The 19674-nt window shown below is 42.6% G+C and overlaps 1 protein-coding gene across 1 annotated transcript in view; it reads left to right on the forward strand.

Moving 5' to 3' along the window:
• The window catches only part of PRKCI (protein kinase C iota), a 111666-nt gene that overhangs the window by 66354 nt on the left and 25638 nt on the right, over positions 1 to 19674 (forward strand). Inside the window, exons 10-11 of the mRNA XM_040428216.1 lie at positions 16541 to 16638; positions 19076 to 19162. Of these exons, the coding sequence (XP_040284150.1) occupies positions 16541 to 16638; positions 19076 to 19162 (185 nt within the window). The remainder of the gene's footprint in view (positions 1 to 16540; positions 16639 to 19075; positions 19163 to 19674) is intronic.

The raw sequence follows: 19674 nt of genomic DNA on the forward strand, positions 1-19674 counted from the left end.
CCCCCCCCTATCGGCGATCGCTGCAAACCGCAGGTCAATTCAGACCTGCGGTTTGTAGCGCTTTCTGCGGTTTCTGATCCCCGCGGTCCCTGACTGCGGGGATCAGAAACTTTAGTATGTCCAAAATAAAGATGTTTCACCCCCCCTGCACCCCTGAATGATATTATGGGGGCGGGTGGTGCAGGGGGAGTGTCGCAGGCGGTGCGGGAGGCGGGAGGCGGGCGGTGCGGCAGGCGGGATCGCGATCCCCCGCCCGCCTCCCTTTCAATGATCGTTGGTGTCTAGTGGGTATACCAGGGTGCCAGCACATTGCTGGCACCCTGGTATAAACGGCTGACATCTGCGATGCGATGTCAGCCGTTTAACCCTTTCCATACAGCCTTTGCAGCCCCCCGATGGGAGAGGGAGAGAGCCCCCCTCAGCCCTGTGCTTACCCTTCCCCGTCTGCGCAGTTCTGACCAGTACTGAGCAGACGGGGAAGGTTCCCATGGCAACAGGACGCCTCTCAGGCGTCCTGCTGTCCATGGTGCTGAACAGATCTATGCTAAAAGGCATAGATCTGTTCAGACAAGTGTAAAATACAGTGCAGTACAATATATATTGTTCTGTACTGTATTATACAGACATCAGACCCACTGGATCTTCAAGAACCAAGTGGGTCTGGGTCAAAAAAAAAGTAAAGTTTCAAAAAAACACATTTATCACTGAATAAAAAAATAAAAATACACTACACATATTAGGTATCGCCGCGTCCGTAACGACCTGATCTATAAAACGGTCATGTTACTTTCCCCGCACGGTGAACGCCAAAAAAATAAAAACTATGAGGAAATTGAAATTTTGCCCACCTTACTTCCCACAAAAGGTAATAAAAGTGATCAAAAAAGTTGCATGTACGCCAAAAAAGTACCAATCAAACCGTCAACTCATCCCGCAAAAAATGAGCCCTTACATGAGACAATGGCCCAAAAAATAAAAAAACTATGGGTCTCAGACTATGGAGATACTAAAACATGATTTTTTTTTTGTTTCAAAAATGATATTATTGTGTAAAACCCTGATAAATTATAAAAAGGTAGACATATTAGGTATTGCCATGTCCGTAAGAACCTGATCTATAAAAATACCACATGACCTAACCCCTCAGGTGAACACTGTAAAAAAAAAAAAAAAAAAAAAAAAGGTGTCAAAAAAGCTATTTTTTTGTTACCTTACATCACAAAAAGTGTAATAGCAAGCGATCAAAAAGTCATATGCACCCCAAAATAGTACCAATCTAACCGTCATCTCATCCCGCAAAAATGATACCCAACCTGAGACAATCGCCAAAAAACTGAAAAAACTATGGCTCTCAGACAATGGAGACACTAAAACATGTTTTTTTTTTTGTCAAAAATGATATTATTGTGTAAAACCTAAATAAATAAAAAAGTATACATATTAGGTATCGTCACGTCCGTAAGAACCTGCTCTATAAAAATAGCACATGATCTAACCTGTCAGATGAACGTTGTAAATAATAGAAAATAAAAACAGTGCCAAAACAGCTATTTTTTGGCAAATTTTCCATTTTAATTCATTTTTTCCCATAACAAAGCAAGGGTTAACAGCCAAACAAAACTCAATATTTATTGCCCTGATTCTTTAGTTTATAGAAATGACCCATATGTGGTCGTAAACTGCTGTATGGCCACACGGCAGGGCGCAGAAGGAAAGGAGCGCCATATGGTTTTTGGAAGGCAGTTTTTGCTGGACTGGTTTTTTGACACCATGTCCCATTTGAAGCCCCCCCGATGCACCCCTAGAGTATAAACTCCAAAAAAATGACCCCATTTTGGAAACTACACCCATCAAGGTATTCAAAACTGATTTTACAAACTTTGTTAACCCTTTAAGTGTTCCACAAGAGTTAATGGCAAATGGAGATGAAATTTCTGGATTTCTATTTTTTGTTACTTTGCCTCACAAAAAGTGTAATATAGAGCAACCAAAAATCATATGTACCCTAAAATAGTACCAACAAAACTGCCACCTTATCCCGTAGTTTCCAAAATGGGGCCACTTTTTTGGAGTTTCTAACCTAGGGGTGCATCAGGGGGGCTTCAAATGGGACATGGTGTCTAAAAACAATCCAGCAAAATCTGCCTTCCAGAAACCATATGGCATTCCTTTCCTTCTGCGCCCTGCCGTGTGCCCGTACAGCAGTTTACGACCACATATGGGGTGTTTCTGTAAACTACAGAATCAGGGTCATAAATAAAGAGTTTTGTTTGGCTGTTAACCCTTGCTTTGTTACTGGAAAAAAAATATTAAAATGGAAAATCTGCCGAAAAAGTGAAATTTTGAAATTGAATCTCTATTTTCCATTAATTCTTGTGGAACACCTAAAGGGTTAACAACTTTTGTAGAATCCGTTTTGAATACCTTGAGGGGTGTAGTTTCTTAGATGGGGTCACTTTTATGGAGTTTCTACTCTAGAGGTGCATCAGGGGGGCTTTAAATGGGACATGGTGTAAAAAAAAGCCAGTCCAGCAAAACATGCCTTCCAAAAACCGTATGGCATTCCTTTCCTTCTGCGCCCTGCCGTGTGCCCGTACAGCGGTTTACGACCACATATGGGGTGTTTCTGTAAACTACAGAATCAGGGTCATAAATAAAGAGTTTTGTTTGGCTGTTAACCCTTGCTTTGTAACTGGAAAAAAAATATTAAAATGGAAATTCTGCCAAAAATGTGAAATTTTGAAACTGTGTCTCTATTTTCCATTAAATCTTGTGCAACACCTAAAGGGTTAACAAAGTTTGTAAAATCAGTTTTGAATACCTTGAGGGGTGTAGTTTCTTAGATGGGGTCACTTTTATGGAGTTTCTACTCTAGGGGTGCATCAGGGGGCTTCAAATGGGACATGGTGTAAATAAACCAGTCCATAAAAATCAGCCTTCCAAAAACCAAACGGCGCACCTTTCACTCTACGCCCCGCTGTGTGGCCGTACAGTAGTTTACGGCCACATATTGGGTGTTTCTGTAAACGGCAGAGTCAGGGCAATAAAGATACAGTCTTGTTTGGCTGTTAACCCTTGCTTTGTTAGTGGAAAAAATGGGTTAAAAGGAAAAATTAGACAAAAAAAATGAAATTCTCAAATTCCCTCCCCATTTGCCAATAACTCTTGTGCAACACCTAAAGGGTTAACAATGTATGCAAAATCAGTTTTGAATACCTTGAGGGGTGTAGTTTCTTAGATGGGGTCATTTTTGGGTGTTTTCTATTATGTAAGCCTCGCAAAGTGACTTCAGACCTGAACTGGTCCCTAAAAATTAAGTTTTTGTAAATTTCGGAAAAATTTCAAGATTTGCTTCTAAACTTCTAAGCCTTATAACATCCCCAAAAAATAAAATATCATTCCCAAAATAATTCAAGCATGAAGTAGACATATGGGGAATGTAAAGTCATCACAATTTTTTGGGGTATTACTATGTATTACAGAAGTAGAGAAACTGAAACTTTTAAATTTGCAAATTTTTCCAAATTTTTGGTAAATTAGGTATTTTTTTGTGCAAAAAAAATAATTTGTTTGACTTCATTTTACCAGTGTCATGAAGTACAATATGTGACGAAAAAACAATCTCAGAATGGCCTGGATAAGTCAAAGCGTTTTAAAGTTATTAGCACTTAAAGTGACACTGGTCAGATTTCCAAAAAATGGCCTGGTCCTTAAGGTGAAAATGAGCCCGGTCCTGAAGGGGTTAAAACAGAAAGCGATACCTCATATAATATTTATTAATTAACATTTCCCATATGTCCACTTTTTGTTGGCATCATTTTGTAAATGTAATTTTATTTTTTGAGACGTTAGAATTTTAGAAGCAATTCTTAAAATTTTTAAGAAAATTTCCAAAACCCACTTTTTAAGGACCAGTACAGGCCTGAAGTCACTTTGTGGGGCTTACATAGTAGAAGCCACCCGTAAATGATCCCATTTTGGAAACTACACCCCTCAAGTTACTCAAAACTGATTTTACAAATTTTAGGTATTCCACAAGAATTAGAGGAAAATGGAGATGAAATTTCTAAATTTCACTTTTTTGGCAAAGTTTCCATCTTAATAAAAAAAAAATCTTTAACACATCGAGTGTTAAGAGCCAAACAAAACTCAATAGTTATTACCCTGATTCTGCAGTTTACAGGAACACCCCATATGTGGTTGTAAACTGATGTAAGGGCACAAAAGAAGGAAGGCAGTTTTTGCTGGACTGGTTTTTAGATACCATGTCCCATTTTGAAGCCCCCCCCAGATGCACCCTACAGTAGAAACAATCAAAAAGTGACCCTATTTTGGAAACTATGGCATAAGGTGACCGTTTTAGTGGTACTATTTTTGGTTGCATATAATTTTTATCGCTCTGTATTGTTTTTTGTGAGGCAAGGTCACCAAAGAATAGATGTTTTGGCACAGTTTTTTTTTATTTTTTTGTTTTTTACAACATTCATCTGACAGGTTAGATCATGTGCTATTTTTATAGAGCAGGTTGTTACGGATGCGATGATATCAAATATGTCTACTTTGTTTCAGTTTTACATAATTTTACTCCCTCCCTGACGTCACTCCCTTTGGGTCACATGGCGCGCGCATCATCGAGCCTCACACATGATCGCTAGGCGCGGTGGCCATGTGATCCTCTGGCGGAGGTTGCGGCTGTTCCTGCGCGTCACCGGGTTAGACACATGACCCGGTCACGTTGCAGACAGCTGACCGCTGAGGAAGGCGTGGCGGTATTCCCGGCTTTCTTTAAAAAGCGCCACTTCACATGTGGCAATGTTGCTGCCACAAGCCATAATACAGCTGCATCCGTGTGGACCGATAAATGGGGGCAAAGATAAGTACTGAGACTTATGTAATTGAATGCATCATTCTATTGAGGTTCATATTCCCGTTGCATCTGATTATTTTATTGTAACCCAGCGGGAAGAGGTGATTTTGAACTTGGGTGTGTGGTCACAAGCACAGCCCAACAAAGGGACCACCACCTCAGAAACTGGGATTATTACCAACAGGTTCCCTGATGAGTTGGACTAATGTCCAACGAAACGCATTGGGATGTTTGTTAGGATCAAAAGAATGACATTTTTATTAAGACTACAAGAATGACATATTGGTAACAGGGCCCTCCACCACAGTGTGATCAAGCTGGGCAGTCTCCATTGCTGAGCAGGGACAAGGAGGGCTTAATAGGTGTCCACGGGCAACTGTGGGATTTTTCTGTGGATAGTGCTACTGTCACTCCAAGGTACATCCATTATAGGGAGAGACTAGTTGTCAGTGACCCAGTACTAGTCTCCCCATATCCCTAGCTCCTGGTTACCGTTGGCGCAGCGAATGGTGTTTATTATATACACTTAGGGATTTAAAATAATTTAGGCTGTCTCACAGTATTTTTGCGTACATAAATTTATTACTCATTTAAAATACACTTAGATTAGTGTCAACATATCAGCATAATTACATGTATAGACATAAACAGTGCGGAGCTCTCGCACACACCTATACGACTGGAGTACTCCAAAAATGTATCATTTTTGGAGTACTCCAGTCGTATAGGTGTGTGCGAGAGCTCCGCACTGTATGTCTATACATGTAATTATGCTGATATGTTGACACTAATCTAAGTGTATTTTAAATGAGTAATAAATTTATGTACGCAAAAATACTGAGACAGCCTAAATTATTTAAAATTTGCTCTTTTATCAGTCGGTAACTGATAGGCTGGGCTCCAGTAGGTTGCTGGTAGAGCTTTTCGTAATATATACACTTAGGGATTTAACTGTTCACTATTAAAAGTTATATTTTAAAGGCATCTATTTAGTTTTGTATATTTTGTGGAACTTAACGGTACCGTTTTCCTTTAGGCAGTGACCAATGCGCAATTTGGTTGTGTTACAAGCTGTTTAGTGTCACCATAGTCTGAGAGTCATAGCTTTTTTTATTTTTTGGGCGATTGTCTTAGGTAGGGTCTCATTTTTTGCGGGATGAGATGACTGTTTGGTACTATTTTGGGGGCATACGCCTTTTTGATCGCTTGGTTTTGCACTTTTTTTGATGGTAGGTGACAGTTTTTTTTTGGCACGGTTTTTATTTTATTTTTTTACAGTGTTCACCTTACTGGAGTTAGGTCATGTGATATTTTTATAGAGCTGGTTGTTACGGACGCGGCGATACCAAACAGGTTTATGGTATTTTCTTTTCTTCATTTTTACCCAATTATAAATGTGCGTATATGGGAAAATGTTATTTTTTTTTATTTTTAACTTTTTTTTGTTTTTTACTCAGACCCACTTGGTTCTTGAAGATCCAGTGGGTCTGATGGCTCTACAATACACTGCAGTACACTGTATAGTAGGGCTGCAACGAATACTCGACTAAATCGAGTAATTCGACACACAAAAATCCTCAATGCAAATGTTTTGCATCGAGGATTCGTTTGTGTCATGTGACCACGAAGCGGGAGTGAAGTGCTTGCTATTACTCCCGCTCCATGGTGTCCCGCTGCGCTCGTAATACTCACCTTTCCAGCAGGGGGCCTCCGGACACTCCACAGCACGCCATGACCTGACGCGCTGTGTGAACGATGGAGTGTCGGCGGCGCCCCTGCTGGAAAGGTAAGTTGGTGCAACTAAGGCCGGGCGCCCGGAGTGCACAGCGTCATAGCAACCAATGACGCTGTGCACTCCGGGTGTCCAGAGGAGCAGGGTTTGGAGAGCGGGTCTGCTGGCACAAGGAGGGGGGTGGGTGGAGAGCTGCTGGCACAAAGGGGAAGAGCTGATGGCACTGGGGGGATAGTGGAACTGATGCACTTGGGCTGATCGCACAGGGGGAACGAAGGGTTTTGGGGACTGATGGTAGGGGTCTGATGAGTTTTTATAAAGGAAAACAGTCTATTAATTCATTTTTTCTTATTAGATTACTCGATTAATCGTAAAAAATAATCTATAGAATACTCTATTTCTAAAATCGTTTCCCGCAGCCCTACTGTATAGTGTACTGCAATGTATTTTTATTCACAGTAAGCCTGTACCCCGTCAGGCGTACATACCATGGCAAGCCTGGATGCCTGTGTAAGACATCCAGTTGCCATGGTAACCAACGGATCTGTCCCGTTTCCGTTATGCAGCGGAGGACTCCCCTGTATAACGGAAACGGAATTGATCCGTTTTGCAGCCCATAGACTTCTATTATGACGGAATTCCTCTAAAGGCATTCCGTTATGCATTCCATCATAGAATTGCGTTATGGGGGGGGGGGCGGAGCCAACTGAGCATGGTGGAGGACGTGTGAGCTCTGAGCTCCTCACCAGACCACCCGATCTACAGCTTTTATACAGCCCTGACCGACATAATTATGGGCAAAACTAACAAGGAGAGAGGTGGAGAGGTCACTCAGGTGAATAAATCAAGAAAATCGCATGGAGATCTGGATAAATACCGCTACAAGAGGACGGCATCTCCTGCAGTCAGAGGGAAGATGGCGGCGGCTGAGGTAAACGCTGCAGCCCTCGATATAGACTCGGATGATGCAAGCTCCTGCGCTCCCTCAGACCTGCCTGACGAACCGGACCCTGCTCCGATCACCAGAGCCTTTCTGCAGAGGTCTCTACAGGAGTCCCTAGCTCAAGCCTTATCACCAGTGTTGACGGAGCTAGCGGTCATCAGAACGGAGGTAACTCATGTGGGGCAGAGAGTGGAAGCGCTGGAGGAATTTCAAGCGGCTGTGGTACAACACAGCAAGGGCTTACAAAGCCATGTGAGATCATTAGGCTCCCAGGTGGACAGTATATATCTACACTTAGAAGATCAAGAGAATAGGGGGAGAAGAAAAAATGTAAGGATAAGAGGTGTCCCAGAATCGGTGGCGGCGGAAGCATTGCTGGACAGTGTTAAGCAGATATTCGCCATACTTGTGGGAGCAGAGCGGGCCGAAAATATCATTATTGAAAGGGCGCACAGGGCGCTTAGGCCTAAGCCTGCTGCAAGTGAACCGCCCAGAGATATCATTTGTGCCTTACTGAATTACCTCGATACATCTGCAGTGCTTAAAGCGGCAAGAGAGAGAGAGGAAGTCGCCTTTGAGGGGAACAAAATCCTGTTTTTTCAGGACTTGGCAGCAAGCACGCTAGCTAAAAGGAAGGCATTGAAACCCCTCACGGCAGTATTGAGGGAAAGGAGGCTGCCCATGAGGTGGCTTTTCCCGTTCGGTTTGAGCACCACCATTAATGGCCGGCAAATTGTAGTACGCCATCCAGATGAACTTACCAAGTTATGGGAGGCCCTGGAGATTTCTCCCCTGGATATCCCTTCCTGGCTCCCTTCAGCTAATATGGAGAAGCTGCCCAAGCTTTCTGGCCCGTTACCCTGGAGGGATACGCCTAAGCACAAGAATCCTAAGAAGAAACCGCTGACAGGGGACTGATTTGCTGTCTCCTGATGCTGGAGGCTGAAGTTTAGCTTCTCTCATGGTAGTCACTTGTCCCAGAGAGAGCTTTTGCTTGTCTAATTACTATATATGTGCTCTTTAGTAATAGATATTTAAAGTTGTCACTGTTAAGAATGTTAAGGTTCAGCTATTGCTAGCAACCTGGTCAGATGTTCAGGTTAATATGCCGTGGTACTGAGAGGAAGGCTTAGCTGAGGTAATATTACCATAGGCCTCAGAGGTCGTGGAACAGCTATTTCTTGGTCCATACATTTGGTATGAGTTCTGCACCACTGAAGTATTGATGTTATTCGGTCAGTTTTATTGAATTATATAAGAGGTCGGGTGAGTGGTTCATCTAGATTTTTCTAGGAGTCTTTACCTATGTCCCCTCCCCCAACTTCTTATTCTCAAAATGTAATTACACCACTGCGTGGTATAGCGCCTATAGGACTGGGAAGTCCTTTCATTCTGTTTATACGTGTTTTTTATGTCTTAATGTCTTTTTATTTTACTTTTTCAAGTCGAGTCTCTAGGTTCACTGACATTAGTGAGAAGTTTGGTCTAGATACCAAGTACTCTAGAAATGACGCACATTACACTTTATTCACTTAATGTGAATGGAATGAACATTCCGCAGAAACGTAGCCAAGTTTACCACACACTTAGAAAAGAAAACCCTGACATTGTGTTTCTACAAGAAACGCATTACAGACATGACCATGTCCCCAATATGTCCAGTAAACATTTCCCGGACTGGCACCATGCCACGCACTCTTCGGCATCTAGAGGTGTCTCTGTTGGTTTTAGTAAGAATATCCCATTTCAGTTAATAGCGAAATTAATTGACCCCAACGGCAGGTTTTTGTTTATTAAGGGGAAGATCTTAAACTCAATGGTTACTCTCGCGGCTATATATGCACCAAATAAGGGTCAAATTAAATGGCTGATACAGGCTTTAGACTCTTTGAAAATGTTCGCTGAAGGGATTGTAGTACTAGGAGGAGATCTCAACCTTGCACTAGATCAAGGGATGGACTCCACATCTGCCACGTCTCAGCTATCGGGAAGACAGAAGCGTAGATTGCAGATAACTTTGGCAGATATGGGCTTATCTGATGTGTGGAGAATGATTCACCCAGATGAGAAAGATTTCACCTTTTTCTCTAAAGTGCACGGCTCCTACCAGCGCATTGATTATTTATTTTTATCCAACACTGCTATTCCCATGGTTAAAGAAGCCTCCATAGGGTCGATCACAATATCAGATCATGCCCCGGTGAGCTTGAAGTTAGTATTGAGTGGTATGCCAGTGAGGTCCTGGTCATGGAGGCTCAATTCAACTCTTTTGGAGGAGAATGAACATAAAGATAGGGTTGAGAAGATACTCCTAGACTACTTCAGCTTAAATGAAACCCCTCAGATGTCATGCCCGATGTTGTGGGAAGCCCACAAAGCTGTAGTAAGGGGAGAGTTTATCAGTATAGGTTCCAAAGTTAAAAGACAAAGAACACAGTTGATAAACTCTCTGCTTTTACAGATTGCCACACTGGAAAAGTTACATAAAAAGTCTCAGACAATTGAGGTTTTGAATCAGCTGAAATCCCTAAGGTCACAGTTAAAAGACAAACTGAACATAAAATCAGCTAAAATATTACAGGCTTTACGTTTTAAATACTATTCGCACGGAGATAAGGGCTCTAAATTGATGTCGAACTTACTAAAGTCCCAGAGGAATAAGTCCTTTATCCAAGTAATTAAATCTAAAGATGGCCACAGATTAACGGCGACACCAGGCATAGCGAAAGAATTCTGCAAGTTCTACACGTCGCTATATAATCTAGAGGGGGAAGGGAGGCCCGAAACTAGGGATAATGCGTTGCTGCAAGATAACATAGATGATTTCCTGAAATCTATTGATATGCCTGCCTTGTCTGCCGAAGATAGGATAGATCTGCTGAGACCGTTCACTGAGGAGGAGGTTGCCAAAGTTCTAAATAGCATCCCATTGGGAAAAAGCCCAGGACCAGACGGTTTTCCTATAGTGTACTATAAGAAATTTGCGGATATATTGATTCCACATTTCACTAAGATGTGCAATTCCCTCCTCGGTGGCTCGGTCCTCCCTCCGCAGGCCCAGGAAGCGACTATCACTATCATCCCCAAGGAAGGGAAAGATCCTGAGGCGTGTGGTAGTTATCGCCCAATCTCGCTCCTTAACACAGATTTAAAATGGTGGGCTAAATTACTAAGTCACCGTATAGCAGGTTTGCTTCCTGGGTTGGTGGGGGAGGAGCAAGTGGGGTTCGTGCCCGGCAGAGAAGGCAGGCATAATGTTAGTCGAGTGGTAAATGCAGTTTGCTATGCCAAAAAGAAAAACATACCTTTAATATTGCTAGGGACAGATGCTGAAAAGGCTTTCGATAGGGTTGGTTGGCCTTTCATGCGTAGTACTTTATTGGCGTTTGGCTTCCCTGATACATTTGTCAGAGCAATTTTCTCCCTGTACTCAGCTCCCACAGCCCGTATTTTAGTTAATGGTACAATGTCTGATCCCTTCATTATTAAGAATGGAACCAGACAGGGTTGCCCCCTATCCCCGTCTTTATTTATATTAGTCCTAGAAACGCTTCTACTTAAGTTCAGGCAGGACCCTAATATTAAGGGAATCAAATTAAAGGGGGATTCGCAGAAAATGGCAGCTTTTGCCGATGACCTGCTACTATTAGTCACCAACCCTATCGAAGCAATGAAGCAAATACTAGACACCTTTAAAACCTTTGGGGAGATCTCCAATTTCAAAATTAATATGGAAAAGTCTGAAGCCATTGGGGTTTCTCTAACCCCTTCCCAATTGAAAAAGATTAGAGGTATGTCCCCCTTTAAGTGGCCCTCCACTGCGATTAAATACCTGGGAGTTATGATTCCAGCCAATCCCACCCAGCTGTTCCAGCTTAACTACACTCCGTTATTAACCAAAGTGCAAACGTTCCTGAATAAATCCTTATCACCCAGGATTTCTTGGTTAGGAAGGAAAAGCGTATTAACCTCATATATCCTACCACAAATACTATATATGTTTCGATCCCTCCCAATAGCAATATCCAGATCATTTCTGAACAGATTGAGATCTATTATGGGGAAATTTTTATGGGGCAACAAAAAAGCTAGATTACCTTATTCCCTACTCATAAGGAAGAAGAGACATGGGGGAATATCTTTGCCGGATATCTCTACTTATGTTCAAGCGATCCATCTAGAGAGATGGCTGAATTTGACTAGATCTGGAGATAGTCCCCTGCATGTACGCTTTGAAAGAGAAGTATTGGGGAAAAACAGTGTACACTGGCTATGGCGTAAACCTCCAACCTTAAGTCCTCAGGAACTTATAAGTGTTATAACTAAAAGCACTATTAAAGAGTGCCAGAGGTCACCAGCGTTAAACCTAAGCAAGGGAGATCTATCCCCTATTGCTCCCCTTAATATACTGCCCTATGTCCTTTCAGAAAGAGTTATAGAGGCCAATCCGGTGTGGGAATCTGTATCAGAGCTAAAGGTAGGGGACCTTTTGAAGCTGCCTCTGGTCGCAGATATCTGAGTCTCTCAAAGGGGAGCCACCGAAAGTAGGGACAGACATTCAAAAATGGGACTTTGAAGTAACATGTAAGAAGTTTAAGGTATCTAAAAACCACTCGAAGATAGATCCATCTTGGTTAGAGACCATGGTCCTTTTACCAAATTTGCCATCTAAAACTTTATCCCTAATATACAGACAGATTCTAGAAAAAAAAGGGGACAATTCGCCCACTTACCTTAAAGAATGGGAGAGGGAACTAGGGATAAGCCTTGATGAACCTAGCAGAAAATTTATTCTGTCACACTCGCATGGTTTTTCCAGATGTGTCAGAGTGCAGGAGAATTCACTCAAAACCTTAACCAGATGGTACCGTACACCCGAATTCCTCCAAAAAATCCACTTAATCAGCTCCAGTGAGTGTTGGAGATGTATGGAGGATGTAGGTAACATTTCCCATATATGGTGGCATTGTCATAAAATTAGACAGTTTTGGGATTCAGTGGAGGGTGCAATGAATAGGATCTGTATAGGAAAATTGTCACTTACTCCCCCCCTAGTCCTACTGTGGAAACCAGAGGGCAATTTCACCCCTAATAAAAATAATCTGCAGACACACATGATAACAGCCGCTAAGTTGTTGGTTCCAGCATTGTGGAGAACTACAGAACCGCCTAGTATAGATATGTGGTATGAGAAAATGAATCACCTATGCAGGATGGAGGAATTGGCAAGTTGGGAGTCTCATAACAGAGAGATTTTTGAAAACTTGGCAACCTTGGCGGTCGCACATGGTCACTCAACAAGTTCAGAGATCATGAGATACCCCCTTCCAGAAAGTGCTTGAGAGAAAGAGGTCCTTTAACCCAGAAGGGTACTAGTCTGAGTGTAAGGATAGATTATATCTAAGTATGTGTCTACAGTTTTTGCGGAAGATAAACAGGCTACAACATATACTAGCTGGTATATAGACTTCAGAATGTGACTGATCAGGCCTAGGAGGTGAACCAACTCGACTTTTATGTTTTGTTTTAAGATTATGCTTTAGTTTGATATGTGATTTATTGAATGTTCTTTGAAGTGGGAAAATTAATGTATTGAACTTGCAATATCACAACGCATGATAAGTTAGGTTTGTGAACCACCTGCTGTATTTTGATAGAGGTTATACTTGTGACTTGCACTAATTTGCCATTTAGATCAGTTGCACTGGTCATGCCTTTTCCTAAATATTCAAAATGTATATGTGATACTATGCTTTTATTGTTGTCTACTTTAATAAAAAGAGAATGTTTAAAAAAAGAATTGCGTTATGGTCCGTGGTAACGGAATCCATAACGCAATTCTGCTTTTACCACCAAACGAAGTGTGAATGAATTTCAAAATACGAAAATCGCTCATCTCTAACAGCTGACAATCTCCTAAGCTGGGCCATCCTGAATAATTGTGGAGGAGGGGTGGGGGGTCTATAACCTGGTACTGCTCAGCCATCCTGATTGGGGCACAGTAAACACAGCAGTGCAGCCCCGATCTCCTCAACACTCACTGAGGAGATCGGAGCTGTGCTGCTGAACGCTGCGATTGGTCAGTCAAATCTGACTGACCAATCGCAGCAATCCAAAGGCAGGGAGCGCTGTGATTGGTCCCCTGCCGGGTGCCGGACAGCTCAGCAAGTATACTTGCATTGACACTTTGATCTCATGATGTACTGTGCATGTCATGATGCGGTAACTAACATCACGTCATGACATACACAGTACGTCATTAGTCACTAAGGGGTTAAAGGTGTTCCCAGGGATCGGTCATTCAATTGTTACATCCTGGAGAACCTCTAAGTGTACAGACAGCTTTAGCAAAATTGGAGCTTCATGTTTCCAACAGCATTTTTTGTCTGTAGTGTATGTGTTGCCTCGCATGTAAACCAGTTATTGCTTATCCTTGATTGCTAGTGCTGCAGAGGTTACTGCTTTACCTATGTGCATTTATTTTTTTATTTTGTTAATAGTATCTTTTTATTAAGTTGCAAAGAGTACAACAACTCCAAAATAAAACAGTAAGGCCCCATTCACACGTCCGCACTTTCGTTCCGCATTGTGCGGAAGGGAATTGCGGACCCATTCATTTCTATGGGGCAGCACGATGTGCTGCCTGGATATGGAATTGCGGACCCGCAATTCTGTTCCCGAAAAAAATAGAATATGTCCTATTCTTGTCCGCAATTGGTATATTCTATTAGTGCCGGCAATGTGCGGTACGCAAAATGCGGAACGCACATTGCCGCTGTCCGTGTTTTGCGGATCTGCAAAATATGTTACGGACGTCTGAATGTAGCTTAAACGGACAATCATGCCAGCACGCTTAGTCCAGTGGTCTCCACTGAGTCAATGTCGCAGTACAGGGTAAAATTTACAAAGAGCCCCAGTATTAAAAGTAAAGTGCACAAAATACAGTCTCTCATACACTCCCCACAGGCCCAGGCAAGAGAACCCTACATATTCAAGGTATTACTGTTTGAGCGTTGATCCAAGGATCCCATATTTTAAGGAACTGGTCAGGGATCCCCCTATGTTCATAGACAAACTTGTATAATTCTAAATCTGAGTTAACGAATTGTATCCAATATTCCTTAGTGGGAGTTTTGGGGGTCTTCCAATTCAGAAGGATAGTTTCCCTTGCATAGTACAAGAGTAAGGGCCCTTTCACACTTGCGTTCTTTTCTTCCGGCATAGAGTTCCGTCGTCGGGGCTCTATGCCGGAAGAATCCTGATCAGTTTTATCCTAATGCATTCTGAATGGAGTGAAATCCGTTCAGGATGCATCAGGATGTCTTCAGTTCCGGAATGGAACGTTTTTTGGCCTGAGAAAATACCGCAGCATGCTGCGCTTTTTGCTCCGGCCAAAAATCCGGAACACTTGCCGCAATGCCGGATCCGGAATTAATGCCCATTGAAAGGCATTGATCCGGATCCGGCCTTAAGCTAAACGTCGTTTCGGCGCATTGCCGGAGCCGACATTTTAGCTTTTTCTGAATGGTTACCATGGCTGCCGGGACGCTAAAGTCCTGGCAGCCATGGTAAAGTGTAGTGGGGAGCGGGGGAGCAGTATACTTACCGTCCGTGCGGCTCCCCGGGCGCTCCAGAGTGACGTCAGGGCGCCCCAAGCGCATGGATCATGTGATCGCATTGGACACGTCATCCATGCGCATGGGGCGCTCTGACGTCATACTGGAGCGCCCCGGGAGCCGCACGGACTGTAAGTATACCGCTCCCCCGCTCCCCACTACTACTATGGCAACCAGGACTTTAATAGCGTCCTGGGTGCCATAGTAACACTGAAAGCATTTGGAAGACGGTTCCGTCTTCAAATGCTTTCAGTACACTTGCGTTTTTCCGGATCCGGAGTGTAATTCCGGCAAGTGAAGTACACGCCGGATCCGGACAACGCAAGTGTGAAAGAGCCCTTACCTGTATAGTAGTCTACCATATTTAGTGGGGATAACATCATTAACATGTGCATTTGTAATGAGAGATCTCATCCACAAACTATGGGGGAAATTTATCATGAGGGGAATATTAAAAGTCAGTTTGCTTGAGTCTGTGTTGATGTACTTTATGCCACATTTATCAAATATCTCATGTTTGATTTATTTGCCTTATCCTTAAAGGGGTATTCCAGTAAAGTAACTGAATTCTTTTTTTAAACTGCATTAAGTCTGCATGCTGTGCCCCAACCAGAACCCATACCAATACATATAACCAGAGCTTCAGATTATTACCCAGCACTCCATTTGTGTAGCCTGCAACTCACTGAGAGTATCAAAAGCTACTCCAGTTTTCCTACTCCATCCTCCTACTGGAGTGAGATGGCGACTTCTTTGTGACTTTTTAAAAACGTATCAATGATAAATTTTGAAGTGAAACTCATTAACATGGCTGACCACACCGACTTTTCCACCCACATTTCAAAACTAGAGTGAAAGACTATAGTGAAAACGTTTGCGCAAAAAGTCTCAACACCCTATTATGTGACTTTTTGGAGACCGAATTGTGGAGTAATGGCATGATAAATCAGGGCCTATATATTTGAGAATAGAGGGAAATGTCGGAAAGTCTTGTCAGCTCTCTTGTCAAGGTTAAGCTTTGTAACCTCTTTTAAAGATGTGTGATACATGCCGTCATTTGTGGTGCACACTGCAAGTATGGAAGGTGATGTATAACTAGATGTTTCACTTTCCTCCGAGTGTGATGACACCTTTAAATTACTTTTAGTGCACACCACAGCTAACCTGTTTCTGCAGTCGAGGCCATGAAACCTCTTCAGTATTTTGCTTGTTCAGCCATTTGTGCCTGGTACCTGACGGCCACCAGGAACAGTAAACCTTCATCCCATGAACCAAGTCAGACTAAAGTTTGATTCCAGAGCCGGATGTGGATCCTCCACACTGTTTGCTTTGTGTGTTGTTTTTTCATGATATTTCATTGTTGTTTTTTTTTATGCATCTAGGATATCGACTGGGTTCAAACAGAGAAGCATGTGTTTGAACAAGCCTCAAACCACCCTTTCCTTGTCGGGCTGCACTCATGTTTCCAAACAGAAAGCAGGTAATACTTAATGCTTTGTATTGACCCCAGGCATGCTCCTACCGCAGATAATGTACTGAATTAATACAGATCACTGCCTCTTTTTGTTGCTGTATTGATATATGGCTTAGAGCTGATTTGCACTGTGATCACATTTTCCGATGGGGAGTGCAGGAGCGCACGTTTTTTCTGTAGTGTTATTTACCGTCCTCCAGCTGTATAAGCTGAAACATACTGGTTTAATGTGAGCAGAACAAAGGCCGAATGTCAGATTGGACGGATATTCCTCTCGTCTCCATAGAACATACATGCCAGTCTTTTTATTTTCTTTATTTATTTATTTATTTATTTTTTCTTTCTTTATTTTTTTTTATTATAGACCACAGTCAAACATTGATGTCAATTGTGATTTGTACAATGTTGTCTACTGGCTAAAGATGGAAAATTAGTACTGCCCTAAAGTAACAGGGCATTTGCATATTTGGCCACATTTACTAATGTCAGTGCACCTAGACACCGTCGTAAACCGCACCAAAACTTGGCACGACATGGCGCTTTTTTAGGTAATTTAACGCATCTAGTTCTTGAGAAATCCCCTGCTTGTAGCTCACCGTGGGGGTGTGGCTGACTTGGAAAAGGGGTTGTCTTTGTGGGGAAATGGGGCGTAGTCTAATATGTAATATTTTGTACCACAATTCTGTCTCAAACTAAGCCAAGCAATGGTTGGTATAGAGTCAGAGAAAAGCGTCTATCCCTGCTCCACGTTTATCATCCAGCCTGAGCCCCTGTGATACATCTGGTGCAGGACTACACAGCCTTAAAGTTTACACCATCTATAGGATTAGTAAATCTGCCCCAATGTTGGAATTGTGTTTTTTAAGGCATCTTTAACATTCTCCCAAAGTATAATTGCAGTATCGCTTACATTTCTATCTGCTACAATATTGCCCCTTCTTTCCCACAAAGACAAGGCGTCGTACAACTTTGTAGAAAGGAAAATGGAAGTTAAGAGCCGAATCATGAAGAGTGAAAAGGTAAAATAGCAATCTTACAGCCCTGTTAGACTACCCGATATTCGGGCAGGTCGAGCGCCAATGGACAAACGCATCCTTCGGCGCTCGATCGCCCCGGCCTATTACACAGACCAATGCAAGTGAAGGTAGGAGGAACAGATGCTTACCTCCGGCATGCCTCCCTCATTCAGTTCTATTGATTATCGGCAGCACATCCCTGATTACACAAGAGGATGTGCTGCCAACAGCCCTGCTGAGGAACCATGTCAAGTCAGCCGATAAACAAGCGTTTGCCCATTTACCTGCTGATCGGCAGCACTATTATATGGTCCAGTTATCAGGAACGCACATTCCTATGAATGATTGTTCCCGATAATTGGCTTGAAAATTGGTCAGTCTAATGGGGCCTTTAGTGTAAGGTCCAACATAGTCCTTTATATTGTGGCCCACAACAGATTTCAAGTGCAATAAAGCTAAAACTCAGTATCAGAAAGTGCCACGTTCTGGACAGGCATTGTGTCTGGATCAAGTCCCCTCATTCATTCAGGTAAAGACATAATTGATTGCACAGAAGGGTTGTCTTTTAGGTAGCGTAACAAGAGAGGATTATAATCTACTAAAAAATTACCAGATAAATCTGTACTGTCGAGGACATATTACAGCAGTACATAGCTCATCGGTGCAGTAGGAATATAACCTATTTAGCGTTTTGGCAGTAATTTCACTTTTGCCAGTAAGCAGTTGATAACTTTAAAGGGATTCTGCAGTTTGTTTAGATCATCCGCATCTGATCGGCGGGGTCCAACACCCGGAACCCCCGCAGATCAGCAGTTTGAGAAGGCAGCAGCGCTCCAGTGACGTCACGACTAGTATCAATGGACTGGGCGGACAGAGCTTAGCCGCGCCTAGGCCAGTTGATCCTAGTCGTGATGTCACTGGGCCAGCGGTAAACAGTGATCGGCGGTGGTCCCGGGTGTCGGACCCCCGCCCCGCCGATCAGATGCTGATGATCTATCCAGAGGGTAGATCATCAGTTTAAACAGACTGTAGAGCCCCTTTAAATACCGGATTTCGCGTTTTCACATTTTGTAATTAGAAAGATGTTCATTGTTAAATCAGTGGATACGGTCAATCCATATACATATAGGAATGAATGATTACAGATTTTATCTAATATGTTAGCACTAAGCTGTTCAGTCTCATATTAACACAATTCAAATGCATTGCCTTTTTAATACTTGCAGACCTTTTTTTTTTTTTGTGTGACGTTAAAGGGGTTGTCTCATGGATATCGTGGAGAAGCTTCATGGCTACTTTTGGGAAATTGAATAGTCTGATGAAAATTATATTCTGGGGGTATAATAGATGGTGAAGGGCTGATATAATGTGCGAACGGTGACGATATAGTGTATTTATGGGTGTGCTTGTTTTAATTTTTGTTTCAGACTCTTCTTCGTTATTGAATATGTAAACGGAGGAGATTTGATGTTTCACATGCAGCGTCAAAGGAAACTTCCAGAAGAACATGCCAGGTTTGTTTTCATTATATAGCGTGCCAACTCAGACATAGGTCTCATGCACACGGCCATTGTGCGGCCGTTCTGTGCAATGCACGGGCAACATCCGTGCGGCTGCTGGGATGGGAATGGGTCCGTTATCTGTCTGCACAGTAAAAAAAAAAATAGAACATGTTCTATGTTTTTGCGGTACGGAGGCAAACACCACGCAAGAACTCCGTAGTGCTTCCATGGGCTTACGATTCGTGCTTCCGTTCCGCACTGCATCTCAAGTAAATGGGTCCACATCCATAATGCTGGGTGCACACGGCCGATCCCCGTGTATTGCAGACCCGCTGTATGCAGGCCGGGCAACAGCCATGTGCATGAGGCTGTAAGATAAAGGAAAACGCCTAATGCTAACAATTAGTATTACAAGTCATGGTTCACACTTGGTTAGGAATCTAAATGGATTAAACGGCTAATGCATATATTTGCACTATATATATTTAGTCATAAAGCATTGTAGCTATAGCCAAGGCTATGTT

Source organism: Bufo bufo, chromosome 4 (assembly GCF_905171765.1).
Source record: "Bufo bufo chromosome 4, aBufBuf1.1, whole genome shotgun sequence".
Taxonomy (NCBI): domain Eukaryota; kingdom Metazoa; phylum Chordata; class Amphibia; order Anura; family Bufonidae; genus Bufo; species Bufo bufo.